This window comes from Python bivittatus, unplaced genomic scaffold (assembly GCF_059951505.1).
Source record: "Python bivittatus isolate LINGU-HERP-01145 unplaced genomic scaffold, Pbiv_v1 ctg000220_np1212, whole genome shotgun sequence".
Taxonomy (NCBI): domain Eukaryota; kingdom Metazoa; phylum Chordata; class Lepidosauria; order Squamata; family Pythonidae; genus Python; species Python bivittatus.
The window spans coordinates 25,593,802-25,616,593 of NW_028277048.1; the positions used below are offsets into that span (position 1 = coordinate 25,593,802).

At 39.8% G+C, this 22,792-nt stretch overlaps 1 protein-coding gene and 1 long non-coding RNA gene across 2 annotated transcripts; one reads left to right on the forward strand and one right to left on the reverse strand.

Moving 5' to 3' along the window:
- The first annotated feature begins 6,733 nt into the window (after nt 1–6,733).
- LOC112542362 (uncharacterized) lies at nt 6,734–19,290 on the forward strand. The gene is made up of 4 exons (XR_003086140.2): nt 6,734–6,837; nt 9,073–9,217; nt 12,104–12,393; nt 17,560–19,290. It is a non-coding gene; the product is annotated as an uncharacterized LOC112542362 (long non-coding RNA).
- Nucleotides 16,584–20,502, reverse strand: TMT1A (thiol methyltransferase 1A). Its single transcript, XM_088138192.1, has 2 exons — nt 19,367–20,502; nt 16,584–17,264 (listed from the first exon to the last, which is right to left on the reverse strand). The coding sequence occupies exons 1-2, from the start codon at nt 19,892–19,894 to the stop codon at nt 17,028–17,030; spliced, it is 765 nt and encodes a 254-aa protein (XP_087994318.1). The 5' UTR covers nt 19,895–20,502; the 3' UTR covers nt 16,584–17,027.
- Between the last annotated feature and the right edge of the window lie 2,290 nt (nt 20,503–22,792).

Genomic DNA, 22,792 nt, shown 5'->3' on the forward strand with positions numbered 1-22,792 from the left:
GCATCCATTGGATGCGCCCAGATTAGTAATGATGTACATGAAGTTACGAAGAGCAAAGGTGGGTAGGTGTGAAGGTTTGGGTTACAGTGCTCAGTCTTGGAACATGCGGGTAGGGGCTGACGGGAAGTTGAAGTCCAAAACTTCTGGAGGATAGCAAGTTCTCTATCCCAGGATAAGAAGTTCCCTATTCCTGCAACTAAATATTATTTTCTTCCAAGTTCTGCTAGAGAGAACCCCATTTTATTTTACTCCTCGTTGTGGGCAGCTGGCTATCATCACTGGGACCTGCAGCAATGATGGGTACTAAAGGTTATGTTTATTTTAATCTGAGTCTAGCCAGATGAAGACAGATTTCTAAATGTAATTCAGAATTTGTTCTGCAGAAGTAAACATAACTCTTAGGAACTGAGTGTACATGGAATTTAAACAGAATCTGACCCTTTTTCATCCATGTTTAAACAGGGAAAAAAATAAAAGATTCTTGAAACCAAACACAGATTACCTTGATATCATATGATTTTTACACAAAATCATCCTAAACCCATCATCAAATAATAGATAATCAGTCACAGATATGATTACTTTTGGCTCCACCATGGAGCAAAACATGGTTCCTTGGTACAGATTCTATTCATTTCACATAATATTTATTGACCATCCATATGAAATCACAAATCATGTTTGTCTGCAGGCAGTGATTCATCACAAAAAAAAAAAAAAAATCCAAAAGTTGTTGGCTCCATTATGGTGCAAAAACATGGATCCGGCTAAACATTGCTAAAATACAGATCCCAACCTTATGCAAGAACCAACCATTGGAATGATAGGTCTGAGGATTTTTGGCATCATTAAAGTAAGTAAGTAAGTAAGTAAGTAGTTTACTGAATAAATCTCCAGACCATTTTAAGTATACAATGGGTAAGAACAATACATACGTATATTAAAATGAGACATTATTTAAAAAAAATCTAAAATTAACAAATTACTGACATTAAAATTTAAATCTAAAATCTAAACAATAATCATATTACAATATTTTAACATTTATAACATAATACTTTAAGTTATATTGGAGTAAGGACTTGAATACAACTTGTCAGACTCTTAGGAAATATAGGCATTACAGGTAGTCCTCACTTAATGACCATTCATTTAACGATGGTTCAAAGTTCCAATGGCCTTGGAAAGGGTGCTTTGTGGCCCATAAAGCATTTCCAGCCATTGTAAAATGTTGCCCCCACCCCCCGTGGTCACATGGCCACATTTCAGGCGCTTGGCAACTGGCTTGCATTTATGACCGGTTGCCAAATACCCTGCAATCATGTGATTGCCATTGGCAATCTTCTCTGCCAACTAACCCAGAAAGGAAATGGGAAAGACGGCAGGGAAGGTTGCAAGGGGAGGGGATGGAGGGGAGGGGAAACCCTTTGGTGGGCTGCAGGAACGGAGCTCAAATCCTGAAGATATCAGCTCCATTCCTGCAGCCTCACGAAGGATTTCCCCTCCATGCACGGAAGGGAGGAGAAACCCTTCAGTGGGATGCAGGAATGTTTGAGAGTGAAAGCATGCATGGAGAGGAGGGGAAATCCTTCAGCAGGCAGCCCTTTCACTCTGTCCACTTAACAACCCAGGAGATTGCTTAACGACTGCAACCAGGAGTGCCCGGATTGCACTCGTTGAGCAAAGCCGTCATGTGGGTGTCTCACTTAATGACAGCTTTGCTCAACGCTCGAGATTTCCATCCCAACTGTGGTCGTTAAATGAAGACTACCTGTACATAATTTGTCATGCCAAGCAGAATCTACTATTCCTTTCCCTCTTAGCCTTGCTGCCTTAACTGCAAATTTAGCAACTCGCTGTGTCACAAACTGATTGGTACCTTGTAGGAGGAAATTCAATTTATTTTCAGCACTCCAGTTCTTCATGTCAACAAGGAATAGAAAAAAATAACTATCCCAATATTTAACACCCAACCGGCATTCCAATATATAATGTGACAGATCCTCTATTTCACCTGCCCACACAGAGTCTATCTTGCACGGGGATACCAACGAATCTGCCTTATTGTATCATTGTATCCATTTGATCAAGGCTACAGGTAATCTCTTTTCAGTGGAAAGTACAGATACTTTTTTTCTTGAAATTGGGATTTAACTCTTGCTAGACATTTTGTTGACTTGTAATCAGCAGAGCTGCTATGTCCATCTATCCTCTATCCTCTAATATTCTTTGTATGAGGACATTTCTTATATTGGTGCCAGGTACACTTAAAGCCTCCACACTAAATCTATACTGAAGTGCCAGCTTTGAAAAATTGCACAACTAGGATTTGTCAAGGATTTTAACCATCTACTCACTTAGACAAATCCTAGGAGGCCCATCTTCACTCATTTGGGTTAATTTGACCCAGTAATTAAACAGCCTAAAATGGATTATGTTATTCAGCTGTAATGGTATGTGCTGGGGAAGCTCTTGACACTCCCGAGATGAAACATAGAAAATGGTTCTGGACACTTTCAGTTCTCTTAGTTATAGCAAACCTCCATATTTTGGCACCAAAGGTCAGCACTGGCAACTCCTTGGTTTATAAATTTTTGTTTAATAAGCATCCCTGGCGTGCTTCTTTCACAGTAGAAATTTTGTTTGTCAAGGCATGATTGACACCTCTTCTCCCCATTAAACTTGTGTCTGTGTAAAGGGCCTTTATAAGGTAGAGAAGACTTTGATCAACATTAGCTTTTGATTGTGGGATTAGTTTTCCCACAAAGTTTTCTGTCTATGGAATCAAATGCAGCACTTAAATTAATAAATGTGGCATAAAGACACCCACCCTTGGCTGTATATTTTGTTATTAAGTGGGACAGGATAAAACAATTATCGATAACCAATTGTCCTTGCCTGAAACCAGCCTGCTCCTCTGCAAAGATGGAATTTTGCTCTTTTCAATCCTCCAGTTTCTGGAGGAAAAACTTTGCATAATTTTTTGCTGAGACATCAATTAAACAAATTGGCCTATAATTTCAAGATCTGCTTGATTACCTTTCTTAAACAATGGAACTATTATACTAAGCTTTCATCCCTTGGGAATACACCTTATTTATGTGTGTAAACAAACCAGCCAATATGGTAGTCTACCAGTCCATATTATCTTTAAAAAGCTCAGGTGGCATAAAATATTTTATTAATTTTTAGTATTAAGGATTTTGTTTCTCATAAAGTAACTGGTGGCCATTTGGATAGATCAGCAATACAAAGTTTTTTTCTGACAAGAAGAACTGTCATATTGGGTTCTGGCCCTGAACAACTCACCATAAAAACCTTCCCAAACAGCAGCTGATATAGGTACTTCAAGATTATTTCTTGAATCCTTAGGCTGCAACTAACTGCCAAAAGTATGTTGGATTTTTATTTTTACACTCCTGCTCCAGTTTTGCCCAGCTTTCTGCATTATAGATAGCTTTTTTTTATTAGAACTAATTTGTATATTCTCATCTAAGATCAAGCATTAGTTTAAAGGCTTTATCATTAAAGAATTATGTGCTTTTCTCATTTGTTTTCTCACATGGCTTCTCAAATCTCTGCATTCAGTATCAAATCATGTAGATTTTGAATTCCTTATACATTTAAATCTGATTTGCGTAACTAATAAAGGTCTACTTTGAGAACAAATAGACTGGTAGGCACATACTACACTATCAATATTTGATTCTCTAGAACCAAATTGCCCAGGGTTCTTCTTATCTTTAAGGTCAACAAAGATTTAAAATTTAACCTGTCCGCTTACTGCCATCTTAGTCTTTTCTCATATACCAGATCCAGATTCTGTAACACCTGTCTGTCAGCCAAAGACGCTGGTCTTAGGTCAGAGTCAAGGAATAGTTCTGTGAATATTGGTTGGTGGCCACTCTGCACTCTAATATTGTTGGAAAATATGGGGTTTCAACCAAACCTGTCTCACACGAGCACAAAGGGAGGGGCTGCTCCGCTGCGGTCTAGCTTTGCTGCCTTGCGTGGGAGGGGCTTGGAGCCTGCCTTTTTTCCTGTTTCCCTCATTTTCCTTCTCTTTTCCTCACGGATCTCCACGAGGTAGGAATGAATTCTGTCTCCTCCTCGTGGTTTTTGAACTAACATTTCACAACCCCAACAAATATGGACTGAGATGACAGAAAACAGATGCAAATTTTGCTTAGACACGCATATATAATCAACTGTGCTTCCTGCATTTAGAGAAAAATACATATAAGGATATAATAAGTTAGGGTCACTGAGACCGAAGTCTGCAGCCCAAATATATACGATAGTGTCAGTAAATTACACCCCACACCATTTGCTTTTTTATCACTGGGAACCACTAATATATTTTTTGAAATTCCCATTGCTCCACTAATTGTGAGGGCCATGGTCCTATTCTGGCATTAAAGTCCCCCAACACAATGATTATCATATCTGGATATACCGTATTTATTTCCTTCCGCAATTTTCCCAGGAAGACCAGATATCTACTGAATGGTATAGGGAGTTTACTGGAGGTATGTGTATATTCATCAGGATTACAAATACAATTGGGGTTTTTAATTTGACACAATACAGTTTTGGGGCATGTGAGTATTTGACAACAGCTCACTTGACCATCTTAAGTCTTCTTTAACAAATATTGGCATACCACCTATTACTCTACCCTTAACTTTGATTTTCAAGGCAGGTTCAACCTCTTCAAGGTTTCTTAAAGAGCAATCACACAAAAATTAGAGAAAAAAACCAGTCAATTCCTTACTACAAGTACAAGCCGTCCAACCTGCTGTATACCAAGAGACAATTATAACTGGCACAATTATGGTTTGGGAATTCTGACTATTAAGAGGCAATTGGGTATTCTTGCTATACATTACTTGACGGAAGGGAGAAAAGTTAACCCCTGATCCTGTGACTGGTAGCAATGTAACTGTCAGGCCTAGCCCAAGGAACTCCAAGAGACAATGCAAATCCAATTCAGCTTTGTTTATTAGCTACAACCTCTAGCAAGAACCTTCCCAGACTGAAACTCTAGCTTCCAAGTCATCCAGCCACAACAGTGTGAATTCCTCAGGGAGGTGCCAGTCTCATCCTCTTGTATCTCCCACGCTCTGGCAAGCTAAGAAAATGTTTATATCTCTGAGCCTGGCCTTCATAATTCCATTCCATCACAGTAACCCACAGTGTCATCCAGAATTAGACACTTGGATTGGACACATGGTTGCTCAACTCCAGAATCAAAGGACGCAAGTTCATCTCTGGACTCAAAATGCTAACATTGGACCTCACTGGGTAAACAGTGTCTTCTTGGTAAAATTTTAACTGTTTTTTTCTTATAGTAGATCATTTCTCAAATCTTCCTCATCCAGATACCTCATTTCAAGCCAGTTTGCAACAGCTATCAAATCCCCTTTTTTGTTCTTTTTTGTACTTTTGTACTTTGACTCATACTGCTCTCACTGAACTGTGGATTTATAACCTCCCCCATCACTAATTAGGGTCCCATACCTAGATTTATCTTTCTGATAGAATTTCTCCAGTCCTTCAATTATTTCTTCTGTGAATTGTTTACATTCCCTCAGTTTCTCAGTTGCATCTACTTGAAAATCCCTGAGAGGCATCTATTCTTGGATTAAACAGTTCCTCAACTGATCTAACTTTTCCAGTATCTCAGGACCAGAATGTGTTCCATAAAGCTTTCTCTTCCAGGGTGAAAGATTTCATCCTTTCAACAGGCATTTGTTGGAAATCCTGAGTAAGAAATGAAACTTCCCAATTGGATTCCTTAAGAATTAGCTATATATTAGGTGTGTTGGGATTTGGGGACCAATCTAAATCAATAAGATTTGGGGGATATCTCTCTTCCTTGTAATTTTCCTTAGAGGCTACAACTGAGACCTCCAAAGGAAACTGATTAAAAAAAAATCTAACAACAGTTCAGCCATGCTCTAAGAATGTTCCCTTAACTTTTAAAATATATCTAGCAATGTCCCAATCACTAAACATTATCACAACCTGAACTCCATCAAAATATAAATATTCTACAAAAACAATATCCTCATAGGTTAAAACACCACATATCAGATAATTTAAAATAAGAGATTAATTATGCATTCAGACTGAGCTAAAAAACCTCTAGGTTTAGGAAAATTAGCTATGGCAAGTTTATATGGAATCACTACTAAATTCCAACCAGTTCTTTGATAACTCTCTGGCTGTGACTGTTTCTGATGGACTATATGATCCAATCTAATCATGCTGGCATCTACTTCTCTCCTTGCCTGAGTAGTATCCAAAACGTTTTCCCACAGATCCTATATCATTTCACCATTGGCAGCCCAGTGATAGAAGATTTTATATAATTACATACACATACAGTATATTTCATAATTAGTATTGAGGCATTTAGGCTTTCATTAAGGATTTCTGCATCCTGTTCCCTTCTTCAAATTTGTAAGCTTAGAGGCCTTTTTCACTAACCTTGATAGATAAGAAGCTGCACCCATAGAGACAAGTTAAGGTGTGCATTCCAAGGATAGTTTTTCCTAGGGAAAAGGTGTTTAGTTAATGGTCAAGGGGCCTGGAAAGGAAGGAAGAAAGTTCCTAATATGGTATGATACTGAGGTGGGAAATGGGTGGAGTAAGGGGTGGTATTCTAAAGGAGGAGCTGAATGAAATGTATATATTGTGCCAAAAGGAGGGGGTCAAGTGTGGCTGCCCACCTAACAGCTTGCTGTCATCACTTTTGCTCTTGGGTGAAGAATAAAGAACTTCATTTCAGGCAACTGCCTGTTGTCTCTTTGATCCCAGCTCAGAAACGAACTGGTAGGAAATAATTCTAACATCAGTCTGTTTTATTCCCCTGGTGGGAGTTCTTCATTTATTTGCTACAGGTTCACACCTTTGTTTAATTTTGTTTTCTAATTTTTCTTAAAAATTTTAGATTTTAACTTATTAGTCTCAACAACTGGTCTTTTATCCAATATGCTGAACAGGCTCTTTGAAACCCTTTTCTGACAGTGCTGGGCTTTTTTACTCCTCTTCCTTATATTTTTGCTTTTCTTCTGTCTTTTGCATGTGATTTTGAATCTGCTTCATTAGCATCTTTAGCCAGGCTTACTGGTGAAATCTGAGTTGTCCCTTTTACACAAGATATATATTATCAACTGATCCTTTTCTTCCAGGGTCTCTCTCATGAGTAATAAAATTCTCTATCAATGTTATTAATAGTTCATTACTTTCTGAAAGAAAAATTTTAATGAGAGATAATTCATTACATATTATTATTAGTGACATTTCTAATGGGGAGTTTTTGACTTTAGTATCATATGACTGGGTTTGCGAAGAATTAGATTTGTATGTTAAACAACAAGTGTTAAACAACAAGTCTCAAATGTTGTTTGAGACAAGTTCACAAAGTTGGGACTGCACAGGATCCCCCAACAACATAGAGTTAATTATATTATTTATCAACTCTACCTCATCCTTCTGCCACTGCTCCTGGTACAATCTCTTTGTAGAGGACATGGCTTCAGCCAGGGGCTACCACAGAGGCCAAGTCAATTGTGTCCCCTAGAGACTTGGGCTCTTCCAAGGTCCCTTGAAGGTCCACTGACCAATCCAGCACAGACTGTGTCAAAGGTAAAGCATCCTGAGCTGGCTTGAATGACCCAATTTTAGTAATGCTCTCCTTCTTTTCACTTGATCTCAGATACTAAGTAATTTTAATTTGTATTTTCCATGTTGTTCAAAAACTATCCTCTGAATTAGGAATAATCCCAAATTCTTTATAAATTTTTCTAGCAAACACCATAATCTCAGCCACTGCTTTTCTTCCTATCTTCTCAGCTGCCTTACTTACAACTACTTTTAATGCAATTTAACTTTAAAAGAGGATGAACATTTACACTTACTAAGTGAGCATGCTGCTAAAACAAAGCAGCTAAAACTCTGGTCTCAGCAGAGTAGATTCACAAAAAGAGATGAGATCTGTAAAATCCATTTGGAAAGAAAAAGGGGTAGAAACAGTACAAGAAGTCTCTTCAAAGTCTCAGTGGCAGTGGTAAACTCAAAACTGTTGTAGTCCCAGATCCATATAATGGGATAAGTAAAAGATAGTAAGGAAAAGACTGAAATGTCTACTATCCCATGGTCATGTTCCTTCTTATGAAGATGTGGGTGTGTGTATGTAACAATTTCCTTGATTAGTCTCCTCCTCCTCCTCCTCCTCCTCCTCCTCCTCCTCCTCCTCCAGTTTTAAGTGTTTAAACAAAATGATTTATTTCATTATAGTATAAAAAACATAGTTTTGGATCAATTTGCATCAATAAGCCATAGCTCACATATTTCTCAATATGCTAAGAGAGAAAAATCTCTCTTACAGATCTAATAATTTTTGGTATTAACTTTTTAAAAATCAAAATAACTTTTTTAAAAACTTCACTTGATATTATATCAGTATCCACCAGAAATCATGGATTTCGGTTACTCCTAAGCACCTAGCCATAATGGTCATAAATTTGGCAACTTTTGGCATTTTCCATGTCAAAAGACAAGCAGCTGAGGCACAGATCTTTGAAGAACTTTTTGATTTCTATAAGATACTAATCTGAAAGTCCCATAAGATCAGAGATAATAATTGATCTGATGAACAAATTCTTATGGATCATATGAGGTTTTATAAAGTATTCCTGTCAAAATGACCTTAAAAAAACTCATAACTTGGAAGATCACTAATTCAGTGTTTTACTGTGCTGTCATAACACAGGCATTGATCCTCACAGATCCACATGACTTTTATGCAGAATCCACCTGAACATCTACGTCCATGATTACAGATGAAAGAGTAAAAATAATGGGAGTCTTGCTCACCAGCCCAGCAACACACATTTTTCTATGCTCCTGCCCTTTTAATTTTATACTATTTTTAAATAGTGTGTTTCAGCTATTTTTTCTTTTAGATAACTCTAGTTAAAATAAGTATATTAGGTTATTGTAGATTTTAGATTAGATTCTTATTATTAGATTATTATAAATATATTCACAATTTTTTATGATGAGATGATTGTGGAGAAAAAGTGTCCGAGTCGTTTTGACCAATATGGGAAAAAGAAAGAAGCGACATGGAATTAGTCCGGGCTCTCTCTCCTCTTCAAAATCTGCTAAACAACCGATGATAGAAGAACTTCTTAAACAAAATGAAACTGTAAGTAAAGCAAATTTTCCTTCCACTTCCAATAAATTTTCAGCCCTTGAATAATTTGAATGGGACTTACAAACAGAACTGGAAAAACAACGGCTGTTAGAATTCTCATTATCTGTTAGGGAAGAGCTAATGAAAATTTGGACTCCCTTTCGGTCTCTCACTGTATGTCTCCAGTACAATTTGCTAGTTCACCTCATAACTTCAAGGGAAACAAAAATAAGTTTAAAAATAAGATACAAAATCAGAATTTGGAGAGGCTCCCAGGGAAAATACAACGGAGTGGATGGCACAGCAATGTCTTCTTACAGCCCAAACAGTTATTTCACTATTTGAGCAAGTGTCAGCTATAAAATATTATCTAGATCTGCTGAAAAAAGACTTTGAGGCTTTTGCTTATAAGTATGCAGCCGGACCTGCCACATCCATTAAAACTAATGCAGAAACTCCGACAAAGCAAGACATTTCTGGCATGTGCTCTGATAAAGGGCAAGGCAATAAAATTTAAAAATCTGACAAAAGTGTGCAACGATTAAATGACACTGCTAATAAATCCTTACTCTCTGATAAGTTAAAGAGTGGTAGTCTTATACAGACCAATGCCTCCATACAAAGGAGGAAATCCCTTGCAAGCAAAACCGTTTCCTTCAGAAACAGCAGGTTGTTCTCTGTATCTCCCTAAATAGTCTCAATATTGGACACTGGGATTCTAGGAGAGCAATTCAAACTTCTTTAGGGCATCTTCTGCACTGTCACTACAGCCAGATAGACCTACGTACCATCGAATAGCTCCCTACTGTACAAAACCGAAAACAGATTTTGCTATCATTTAACCAGACTACTATTGCACTAATGCTATTTAAGATGAGGCCATACTTAGCATCATTCCAAATTTTTCCTACCAGCCAAGGTTAGATGCTTCAATCTTGGCACCATTGGATTTACAATCATTGGGGAGGTGGGAAAAACAGCAAAAAAGGAACTTCAAAGGGTTTAGAGACATCACTAACTTGTGCACAATATATATTTCTCATAGGGGAAAAATAACAATAATAATTATAATTGGAACTTAAGCGTGGCTTGTAATAATTTATTTCTCAAATACAGTACACCAGACCATTGCATAATTGGTGCATAAGTTATAGAAGACACAAAAGAGAGCCCTAAACAATATTATACTTGCCAGATCTGTAATTTTGCAAAATGATTTTTTTAAATACATGAGGAGGAAAGCCTGTGATTCCTCTGTAAATGTATAAGTAGAAGAATGTAACTTGTATGGAGAGCATTTTTTCATCCTTTACAGATAGGAAAGATAAAAGAATGTCTTGTGAACAAGGGAAGAAAGATGAGGATTCAAAACAAATCAGAAGAATCTAGGGAATCTAAAGAGTCAGAATTTGACAGAATCAGTCAGATGTTTGAAACATTATCCACTCAGATGAGCAGTTTCAGCAACTGCAAGATAAAGTATTTTACAAATTAGAGAAATCAAATGCACAGATGAAGACTGAAATATCAGTGGAACCTCGGGTTACGAATTTAATTCGTTCTGTGACTCTGGTCGCACCCCGAATTGGTCGCAACCCGAAGGAAATTTCCCCATAAGGTTCAATGTAATTACCGTTAATCCATTCTGGCGTGGAGGACAGGGAGGCGGCTATTGCTTGGAGGGAGAGTCCCCCTCCCTATGACCACGTGTCAGGGGTGGAAAATGGCCGTGGACCACGTGTCAGGGGCAGAAAAATGGCCGCGGACCGTGTCACGGGAGGGAAAATGGCCGCGTATCCTGCTCGTACCCCGAGGCGGAGTTCGCAAATCGAGGTAAATTTTTGCGGCCAGAGCTGGTCGTAACCCGAAAAGTTGTTAGCAGAGGCGTTCGTAACCCGAGGTACCACTGTAAGAGGATTTACAAAACATGTGCAAGCCTACACACAAGACATATCAAAGCTGAAACATATGAAAGTTTGAAGAAAGGCCAAGAAGCTCAACAATTTAAAAATCAACAAATAGAGGACATTTTGGAGATTTTAGATTCCCAGCAGAGAGAATTACATTTAAGATTAAGAGGCATTCCTGAAGATCTTGGCAAAGAAGATGCAGAAGCCAAAATTCAAGATCTAATGGAAAAATTTCTAAAAATTCAAGGGGATTTCCCAACTATCCAATGTGCCCATAGAATGAACTCAAGAAATGCACAAAGAAGACAACTACTATGAGATTTATTAGTAAGTTTAGAACATAAAAAAACGAGATGCATACTGAAACAGGAAATAGAAACTGCTGACTGTAGAAGGGAAGCAAATTTAAAGATTTCAAAACATTTTCCCCAAAACGCTAAAAAAACAACAACAACCCAGTTTGCATCATTGACATCTATGTTAAGGACAAAGCAAGTCTAATATAGATGGAAGTTTTTCTGGATACGAACATGCTCTTAATTAAAATGTCCTCACAAGCTCTTTCACTGGAAAGAGAACTGATGGCTTGAGGTAGCTCGGCCCAGGCATGTATGACTATGGAATTGGATACAGGTGGGTAGGAAAAAGAGAAATTCGATATGCTTTTTGCTGTGTCTTTGTGATTATTTGTTGTACTGTTCTTTTTAACTTTGTTCGCCACCCAGAGTCACCTACATGAGATGGATGGCTATATAAAATTACCTAAATTAATAAATTGTGTGAATTGGCTGCCTTGGGTTATCTCCACTGTCATTCCACTGTGGCTCCAGACAGCTGAAGGGAGATTGGGTGTCATCTTGCTTGGTATGCTATGCTTTTATGTGTTATATGCTTTTATGTTTCTGTTTGCTTAAATTGTGTTTCTGTTTAAATCTGTCTGCTATGGTTAACAATAAAGCTTAAAATCTCCTATGTTCATTGCCTCTAGATCCCAAAAGAAGCAATTGTCTAGCACATGGCCAGTGCTCGGCAGAACAGTCGGTAACTCCCCAAGATCACACGCGGCATCCTGTAAATCAGCTGCACGTGTAGAGGTGATAGCTGCTCCTCCATCGGAAATATGTTAGTCTCCCCCTCGCCATGTCCTGTATGCCTGATGGAGAAAGAGCTGGGTCATTTCCCATGCTCCCTACTTGGTCTCTTGCTATCCCTGAGGTGCCCTCCACCCCATAGAAGAATTCCTCCTGCTCATCTTGGTCAGCACCTAACTCCTGCAAGGTTGGTAGTTGTTGAGGATGGGGTTTGGGTTGTGAAAATGGTGCACCAATTGCAGCACAAGCACGTCTGTTGCTGCCTCCCATGACCTCTCCGACTCTGGGTAGCCTTTCCAGTGTATCAAGTATTCAACCCACTTCCCTGCATCTAGAGTCTAGCACCACTTCTACCTCATACTTGTCCTCAAATACATCTGCAAAGTCTGCATATTTTTCTGGCAGTGCCGATCCTCCCTTGTTCTACATTACGGGGGTGGGAGGTGGGTAAGCTTGCACTGCTGCTGGCATTCTGCAAATTGGTTATCTGTGCATCCACTTGCTGCTGGTGTTGCAACAATGCTGCTGCCAGATGCTCAGTGGATACCACAGTTCTTGAGGATTGGAGGCCATTCCTGAAATTCATCTCTTTGGAAGAGAGTAGGAGACTTGCAAGATTGATGTCAGCCTTACTAGGTAGACCAGACAGGAAACATGACCAGATGAGCTAATTCTATTTTATTGTAAAGCTATGTTAATAGAATCTTTCAACTCTGAAAGTACAGTTATTCCCCCCACCCCATGTCTCCTTTACATCCTGAGAAATTAGGGTCTGTTCTGAGCCTCTTGCCCCACCCACTATCCAGCTGTGGGCTATGCTATCTCTTATCTGACTGTTCTCTAGGCAGCATCTCTTCCAGTCTCCCAAGGTCTTTCCCACATACCATTACATAATTAGGTGGTTTGATTTTGTTGCAAGAATTAAAGAAGCTTGGGATTTCATTTGTTTTGTATTTTGGAAAAAAATGCTTGGAATTCACAAATGAGAAGCAAGACTGATTTTATGCATCTCAGCTAAAGTCAAAATAAGTTTTTCCTAGTGTTCTTAATGCCACTGATGAAGTTTTCACTTCAGGTGATAAAGTAGCTATAGTACTATAGATTGGAATTGAGAAAAAAATGGAGCTTTAGGAAAGTGAGAGAGGATCTTGATTGGAAAAATTGTCTCAAACAGAAAGATAAATCCTCTTTTTGTGAAGGAATAGTTGGATGAAGGCTGCGCTCGAGGAGATAAGCATTCCCTTAGCCCTCAACAGGAGTGTGGGAAGTTTAAGAAGATGAGATTGGCACCACCCTAAGGAATTCACAGTGTTTTGGCTTGCTGGCTTGGGAAGTTAGGTTGAGTCTGGAGAGACTGATGCCAGGTTCAGTCCAAAGAACTCCCCGAGACAGTGCAGATACAGTTCTGTTGTGTTTATTAGCTTCCACCTCAAGACAGAAATCTCTTCATCAGGAGTTCATCAGAAAATCGTTATCTTACCATTGTTACCAAGGAAGAGTCTATTTTAGCAGCTAGTGGTATTAATGTGTAGGTTGTGTACTCATTTGCCCCAGAGCATAGAGTCCTGTAGGGGACGCAGTGGCACAGCAGCTTAATGACGCTGAAAGTTGCCAGCCAGAAATGGTCGACACTTCAGCGGTTTGAGCCCAGCCTTCACGCAGCAGGGTGAGCTCCTGCTTCCTCCCCCAGTTCCTGTCAACCCAACAGTTCGAAAACTTACGTGAGTAGATAAATGGGTACTCTCACTCCGGTGGGAGGAAAATGCTGGCGGCGCCTTGCAAAAGGAGTTGGGAGTAGTTGTTGGTAGCGCGGAAGCCACGCTCGCCCGAAAAAGGCGCGAAGCAACGGAAATCCCCTCTCCTGCGCTCGCCAGCTGGGCTCTGCTCTAGGAAGGAGGCACTGGCAAACCACTTCCGAAACACCTTGCCTTGAAAACTGCAAAAGGACTTGTCCAAAGCAGTCACTGCAGAGTTGGTAACGACTGAGTGCAGATTAAAAAAAAAAAAAATAGAGTCCTGTGACTCACTGCATTCAACAAAATGATCATTCGGATCCTCTCCAGTTGTTTTCATAAGTTCTGCCTGACTGGACTGAGGGTGAAGGTACTAGAGTGAGGGCAGGTAAAGCTATAATTTTGGAAACCTGAAATCTCCAGCGGCCATCAAGATTTCCCCAAGTCATTCTGATACTTTCTACATACATACACTGCTTTCCGATCAAAGAGACTCTACCTCCCTGGATGTTGCACATTCTGTTATGCTGCCAGCAAGAAAAGATCCAAGCTAAACAATCCCCAACCCTTAATATAGAATAACTGTGGGTAAGTTTTGAACAACACTGAATAAGGATGGATGGATGGATGGATGGATGGATGGATGGATGGATGGATGGATGGATGGATGGATATATGGATGGATATATGGATGGATATATGGATGGATATATGGATGGATGGATGGATGTTAGGTTATTTTAACCTACTTTTATGTTATTATTTTAGCTTTATGTCTTAGTTTTAGATAAATAACACAGGTTACACTGGTAATAATAGTGATAATATTCTGTATTGCCACATGCATATACTCCTCTAGCCTGTTAATGAAGATAGTTTGGAAATCACTATCAGAGAGGAAACAAAGCTGTCTTTCCATAATCGCACAGACTAGTATTCCTGTCAGCAGGCCACCTTGTTATAAGAAGTATATGAATGAATGAATCATAGAACAAATCAATCTAGAGTTTTCACTTGAGGCACAATTGACCAAACTCAAATTATCATATTCCTGATACATTATGCAAAGACCTAGCTATCTAAAGAAATATATAATCCCGTGAAAGGTAGAAGAAAAGTTCTAGTCAAATTTAGAATTAGCTGGATCTGCTGTAAAAATTTTTTTTTAAAAAAAGGGTATTTCAATCTGTACATGCCTACCTTAATCCTAAATATCATTAGATTATTATCTAAGGTATAATTTGGTATCTGTGAAGTTAAAGACAATTAAGGAGACATAAATAGAAATACAGAGTGATTATAATTCAGTATCTGTTGCTTCGGGTCTGCATATGTGGCTATTTTGAATCAACTGTTTGGTGAATAGTCAGCACTCCCTAAATGGTCCCTCAGATATGGTGATTAATTGCCATAGGCACTGCTTGGGAACTGGTATCATATAACGCAGAGATATATCTTATGTTGTTTCTTCCTTGCAGGCATCATGCTGAAGTTAGCAACTTATAATTTTTGCATGCTGAGGGGAAAGGTACTACGGTGAGGGCATGTAAAGCTGTAATTTTGGAAACCTGAAATCTCCAGCGGCCATCAAGATTTCCCTGAGGCATTCTGATAACTTTCTACATACATACTCTGCTTTCCGATCAAAGAGGCTCTACCTCCCTGGATGTTGCACATTCTGTTATGCTGCCAGCAAGCTAAACACTCCCCAACCCTCAATATAGAATAACTGTGGCTAGGTTTTGAACAACACTGAATAAGGATGGATGGATGGATGTTAGGTTATTTTAACCTACTTCTATGTTAGTGTTTTAGCTGTATGTCTTAGCTTTAGTTAAATAACATTGTTTCTCATCACAGTTTACACTGGAAATAATAGTGATAATAATATTCTCTACTATTTTTTTTTAGCTTGTGTTTTATATTCATCCTTCCTCTTTTAGTTCTAAACAGTTTGTTAATTCTTTTGTTCTATATCCCTCTGGGCGAAAATACATTTTGAATCTGAAAAAGCACTGGGGTGAGGACATAGAAAGCTGTGATTGTGGAAACCTGGAATCTCCCAGTGGCCATCAGGACTTCCCCCAGTGGCCAGCAACAGGGTGGTGTGGTACTGAAGGAATGTGCCAGATTATTCCCCCCAAATGTTTGTAGAGATGTGGTAGCATCGGGTTAAGGTCTAACAACACACCTCTTCTCAGTGCCCACTTCAAGTGATTATAGGGTATTCCACGGGTAAGTCACATGGTCCACAATCTGCTTCAGAATAGAAGCTTACTGTGGGACCTGGTGTTTGCATTTGCTTCAGTGTATGGAAAAAATCATGAGACAAGGTTCACTGGAGAGCAAAAAGACCCTTTACCTTTTTAGCGAAAATGAAAAGAATCGTAAGGAAATAATCATAAGGAAAGCAAGGTACTAATGCATAATACAGCGGTCAGCAAGCTTTGATACAATATACAGTTTCTAAATTCCAAGCCTTAGGTTTCAATGCAATCCCATGCCAGGATGTGCATAGTTTGACTCACTCTAGAGTAAAACCGCAGGGGGTAGGCAGCGGATGAGAAGCCAAGAAAGATGTTCCGTTCCTTCTGCGTTGGCTTCTCCCAAAGGCCAACGAGGATTCTGCCTGAGGCATTATCCACGGAAAATTCCCTGCTGTGCTTGTGTCTAAGTTAGGGCTCTGCCCATTATCAGTTTGTGATCAGACAACTCCACACGGGTAGTAATCCCCAAAGACAGGCACCCCTAGCTTTCCTTCCTGGGAGGCTCACGTGCAGGACAGGGTAATGCCACAAAAAGTGGCTGATTAGGCTTTTTTTTGTTGTTGAGATGGCCTCTGACAGTAGGATGGACTTTTTCTTTTATATTAATTGTTAAACTTATTATTTGCCCTCCCTCCAAACCTAATCTAAGATATCATTTAGGTTTATTGTGGCCTGAACTTTTAGGAGCCTTTCTCTATTTTGAATAATCATATAGAATAGAGGAAGCATTTTTCTTATTGCAACATATGCATTGTTACTATTAATTCCTTGAACTCAGTCATCTGACTTTAAGAGAAAGGTGCTCTCCCCTTACGGGACAATTACTTCATGGCATATCCATAAATATGGGGACATACTACAGGAACGACCAACGGGGCTGCCATGTGTTGCAAGTTCAGTTTAGAAAACTCTGCATTCTCCAAGTCCTTCCAGGTCTCTCTTAACACGGAGCACCCCTCTCCCAGATATCCCCAAGCGGGGTCACAGATTTGCTGCCAGAAGTAGGTCCAGGTGGATCGGTCAGCCGCTACATGTTCAATGAAATAGTATGCACCACCCTGGAAAAAGTAAAATAACACAAAAAGAAATCATATGGACATGAAGCAATAATTAAGTACACAGACACAAAACAAAGCTGGAATGTAATTTTGCCATTAACAATTTGCAGGAGATTCCAGTTCTAGGAAGACTGCAAAATTGGTGTTTTTTGTTTAAGGATGTTGACGAAGCAGCTGAACCAGTTAAATACATTTCCATACATCAAAATTAAAGTTTGAGTAGATACTATGAAACAGAGATTGTACAAGTATAATGTTTTTGACTCATTTGTTTAACTGGGTTCTCTTTCTCTAGTTTTAGGACTTGTGTGGTGAAGAGATCACGTTTTAACTCATATTTATGCAGAAATACTGAACGCCCACTGTCAAATGCAAGAAAAAAGAAGATTCCATCCACAACCGTGGACCAGCTCATACCTTTGCATTCTGCTCATGCGAATTTTGAATTTGCGACCCAAAAGGGGATGATGGAAGTATAAGTAATGAATATTGGGAAGAAGGCTTCAATAATGCATTGGGATTTTTATCAACCTTGCATCAAGAAGAGTAAAAGAAAGAAGTTGTGTGATACGGTAGCATCATCATACCATAGAAAGGCCATAAAGATCCCCGCCAGTAGCATCTTGCAACTGATTTGCTGACCTGCTTTGAATCTGAGCAGCCAGCTCCCACCATAGATTTCCGATCACTCTGATGAAGACACAATTCTGCAACCGCTAAGCCCACTGACTCAAAAATAGGAGAGCACAGAAGTGCCAAACTTCAGGAACGGCACACTGAGACTAAGAGGTTACTTAGGAGTTGGGGCTCTCGTATAGCGATACGCCTTGACCCTGACTGGGTTCAGAGGAAACCTGGAACTTCTGGCCTTGTACCTTTTCCTGAAGACAGAAAACAGAGCACTGGAATACTGTGAGCCCTGCGACCCAGACCTCATTCTTGCTCTCCCAGATTGACATGGTTGTGGCTATACTTGGTAATCTCTTATCACTACTCCTCTGGACTCTGACCACTGATTTTCGGTTTCTTGGCTTGATTTTGGGTGACTCTTGACCATGTTTGCCTGATTTCTAAATAGTAAGTGGACTTCGAAAAGGAGGCCCTGGACTATACTTTTATCACACTCCCATGAGAAACTTCTGTGAGCAAATCACGAGACAGGCGTGAGACTTCTGTATCTTCTTCAGATGATCCTGAAGACACTAGAAGGGCCCTTTTTAAACCAACGGCTGCTCTGATAGTGATAAATTTCCATGCAGACTTTAATAACACACAGCAGCGTATATTAAAATGAGGCTGAGGACGTGCTAGAGAAGCAGCAACAAAGCTGAACAAACAATATGTTTCTTTAGAGGTAAACTAGGGAGTTGGAGGAATACCCTCCTAGGAACAATATCTGACTTTTAGTCATATTGCAGGGTTTGGAACAACTCCACTATTCCTCTAGGGAAGATAAGGTTGCCTTTCCCACTTGATTATTGTTTGATTACAGAAGGCAGCCAGAGAATACCTACTTCTCCATCTGTGGAGATGACTGCTACTTTTCTCTGTAGAGCAGAACATGTAGGGTCTGGATGCTTTCTTTTTCAAACTGCGTAATGTAGAGCACCCCAAAGCTGGCCAAGACCACATACTATCCCCAGCCTCCCTATTGTGCCCCTCAGCACCAGAAGAACACAATTTTGGAATTCTGCAGGGAAATGCTTTTCATTTCTTGGAGATTATTTTAATTTTTCAGTCTGGCTTACAGCACTAGTATTTTCTGGAGATTAGCTCCAAGGACCAACCGGGATCTTATTTCAGCCCAGTCTAGGCCAGAAGGTTGCTGCCATTTACTAACATGAACGCTGTGCACGTAGTCATTAAGGTGGTTGTACACGCTCTGAAAATGATTCAGAAACGCATGGGGGTGTGAGCCTAAAAAGGCTGTGGCTGCTTTAAGGAGGAATCTCATTAAGTTTATGCCTGAAATGGGGAAGAGCAGAGAGGTGCTGTTTTTGTGAGAGCTAAAGCCCTTTCTCAGAGCAGGTCCAGCCCTCAAACCCCTTATTCAGTGGTCTGGTCAGACCAGACTTCATTCCCCCTCTCGCCCTCCGACTTACTGGTCTGAGCACTCTCAGAACTTCCTTTAAGGCAGCCTTGACGTTGGCCACAGAGCAAAGCAGCAGCGTGCCAACTACCACATCTACAGAGCTGTCAGGCACAGAAGAGAGGTCCTCGGCGGAGGCCACCACAAAGTTCTCAAACTCGAGGTGCGTGTCCTTCGCCATGCTCTCCAGCAGGAATTTTTCAAAGTTGGGATTGTAGTCCACGCAGGTTACCTGAGAGCCTGAGGGGTAAAACTTGAAGTTGGTTCCTGTGCCTACGCCAATCTCTAGCAGGTGGAGCTTTCCTGAGGGATCGGCAAAGTCCTTCATGTTCCTGAACAACGTCTCCTTTTCCTTGTGCATTCTTCCATTGTACAGTTTACTAAACCTCTTCATGAGATGTGGAAAAGATTTTTTACAAATAGGATCCCATAGGTCCAGGTAGGAAAGCACAGAGATGAGCAGCACAAGAAGTTGCAGGCATCGCTGCAAGAGAAAAATCAGCATCGTCAGTGGACTTGGAAGAGAAAACTTCTCGAACATCGTTGCATCAACTTTTTGCCTCGAACGCAGTACTGTAGTCCCTGTTCCACTCACGGCGTTTCATAAGCAAACTCGCTACATCCAGTTAGCATCATTTCTAGGTCTTTCTTAAAGCCACAGCGACTTTTTTAGTCACTTGTTAAAAAAAAGGGCTAGTGGGAGTTGCGAAAGGCAATTTCCAACATTTGAATCTGGCTTATAATTAAACTTGTTCAGGTAACGCAGTGGCCCCAAATAGTGTGTAGTGTTGCCAGGTGTTGAGGCAAATCTACAAGAGACGTTTTTCATATATTTTTTTTAATGTTTCCGTTTCTGAGGAAATGTCAGGAACCAAACGTTTATGAAAAGAAACTAGGCATCTTCAACATCAATAGCCTCCCCAAATTGTTACTGCAGGATTTTTTTGAGAAACTCCTGAAAGTGGAAATAGCATGAAAGTCATTTCAGGATTAATGAAGCTGGAGCTGTGCCCAAACGTACAGTGACCGTACTTTCTTAGAAAAAAATGAAAGACAGACCTGAAAGAGGTTTATAAGGATAAAAAAAAATTGTTTGTAACTTTCCTTTACAAACAAAAATTCAAGAGCAATCAAGAAAAAAAAAATCTAAAGAACATCTTTCTTAATGAAGGAATGTCCTTTATAATAAAGGATGTATGGTCACTGTAAAAGTCGTCTTGCAAATATTTATTTCTTTTTATTTATATTTCAAATTTATACACCGCCCATCTCACTCTATTTTTGGGTAGAGAAACTGGGAAGAGGCAGATGCAGTGGGGTGCAAAGGAGGGTTATAGGACAGATTAAAAAAAAAAGAAATTGGACTGATGCATTTCTCTCAATGTTTTCTGGAGTGCTAGGCATTCCATTAATTATTTTATTTTGAAAGTATTTTGTCTAGAACAATTGTGTAGAACAGTTTAAGGAAAATCAGAAGTGGCAAAGTACATTACACTACCAGGATATTTCTCTCTCTCTCTCTCTCTCTCTCTCTCTCTCTCTCTCTCTATATATATATATATATTGTTCTTTAAATACTTGTTAATGTCTACTGTCTATGTGACAGCCCTTCAGACACTCGACGACAGGTGTCATGTCTCTGCACAGACTCCTCCAAGTGAAACATGCCCAATGCCTCCGACTATTCCTCATAAGTTTTTTGGGGGAGGGGCTGCTCTTGTCTGGATACATTCCAGTTTGTCAATAATCCTCCCTAAAACATGATGCGCAGAACTGGACACAGTATTCAAGATGCCATTTGACCAATGCAGAAAAGAAAGGAACAATGACTTTTCTTGGTAGCATATTCTGTTGATGCAGCCTAGGATTGCACTTGCTTTTTTTGCAGCTGCATCACACAGTTGGCTCTTACATACACAGGAAAAGTATCATCTTGGGGATATGGACAAATCTGTGCATAATGATGTTTGTATTTTGGGCAAGAAATTAAAGGTTATGGGAGGGCTGGCACAGTGCAGAGGCATCACTTCATGGAGTAGGAAGGGAAACCCAGGCTTAGATCTCGACTAAACCACAGAGTCTATCAGATACTGTAGGCAGAGAGCCGTACTAATCTATGGTTGCAAAAAATCAGGAATCCGGTAGCACCGTTTCCAAATGACATGTTTTATTAAAAGATATAAGTGTTCATCAGCTGGAGCTCACTTCATCAGATGCATGGAGAGGCTACACTGATGCAGGATTAAAATTGGGCGGGGAGGGGAGGGGAGGGGGAGAGAAGTTGGATATGCAGATATGTGAGTCAGACTACAAGTACTTCCTCAATTAACAATTGTAATGTATTGAAAACCCATTGTGTGTGTTGAGGGCTTTGGAGACTGGCTGAAACTTTTCTGGGTATGTCAATTGTTGGTCAAAAAAAGTGCTACCACCCTCTTGATATGAAATTCCATTAGGTGACTTTGGATGAATTTGGTCTTGCTCAGCCAGATCTAGCTCATAAGGTTGTTGTGAAAAGAAAATGGAGAGAAAGGGGAGAGAGACCTACAGGAGAAGCACATAAAACAGTATTTGTATTTTTGTAATTGAGGATGTAAAGTCTAGATACTTCAGTGAGGAATGATGTCAGACATGACCCAAGAAAAGCGACACCAGAGCAGTTCCAAACGCTGTTTGACGCCCTACCAGATGTCTTTTAATAGTAGACTGGAAGGTCGCATCTGATTTCGATTGCCCCATCTTGTGTATTGTAGGACAGCCATGACATAGTTGTATTTGTTTCCCTATATTTTCTGAATGACCTATGGATGGTTCACAGGCCACAGCATCCAGAACGATTTAATAGCTGGACATTATTTTCCTGGATTAAAATTCACACATAGATAAGTAGACAGATGATAGATGGATGGATGGATGAATATGTCTGTGCATGTTATGAGAGCGATTAAGGTGCTGGACCAGGAACAGGGAGACTAGTCCTCCTTTAGGCACAGAAGCCGGGTGGGTGACTTTGCGCCAGTCACACTCTCTCAGCCCAAGACTGGAAAGTTGAGGAATATCTACCAAGCTATGCTGGATCAACATAGTAGATTATGGTCCATAATCTTCGATGAAGAAGTGTTCATCCTGAAGTGGATTTACTTACAGCATTTCCTTCTGGTTGTTGCTGCCGCCTCTACGTGCATATACTCTTCTAGTCTGTTAATGAAGATAGTTTGGAAATTGCTATCAGAGAGGAAAGGAAGCTTCCTTTCCATAATCGCACAGTCTAGTATTCCTGTCAGCAGGCCACCTTGTTACAAGTAGTACGTTTAGTTTAGTTTTTTATTAATAAGCATCAGTAGCCTTAAAATAACCAACTTTGGGGTGAATTAAAATGGAGTTAGTTGATTAAAACAAGCATGAACAATTTCATTTCGTTTGATGTGGCTTATAAATC

Bases quoted from the DNA above. Each gene is read 5' to 3' on its own strand.
- TMT1A (XM_088138192.1), bottom strand. From the start codon at position 19,894: ATGTTCGAGAAGTTTTCTCTTCCAAGTCCACTGACGATGCTGATTTTT. The intron at 17,265-19,366 runs GTAAGTCGGAGG...TACTTTTTCCAG, and splicing joins TTCTGAGAGTGCTCAGACCA to GGTGGTGCATACTATTTCAT.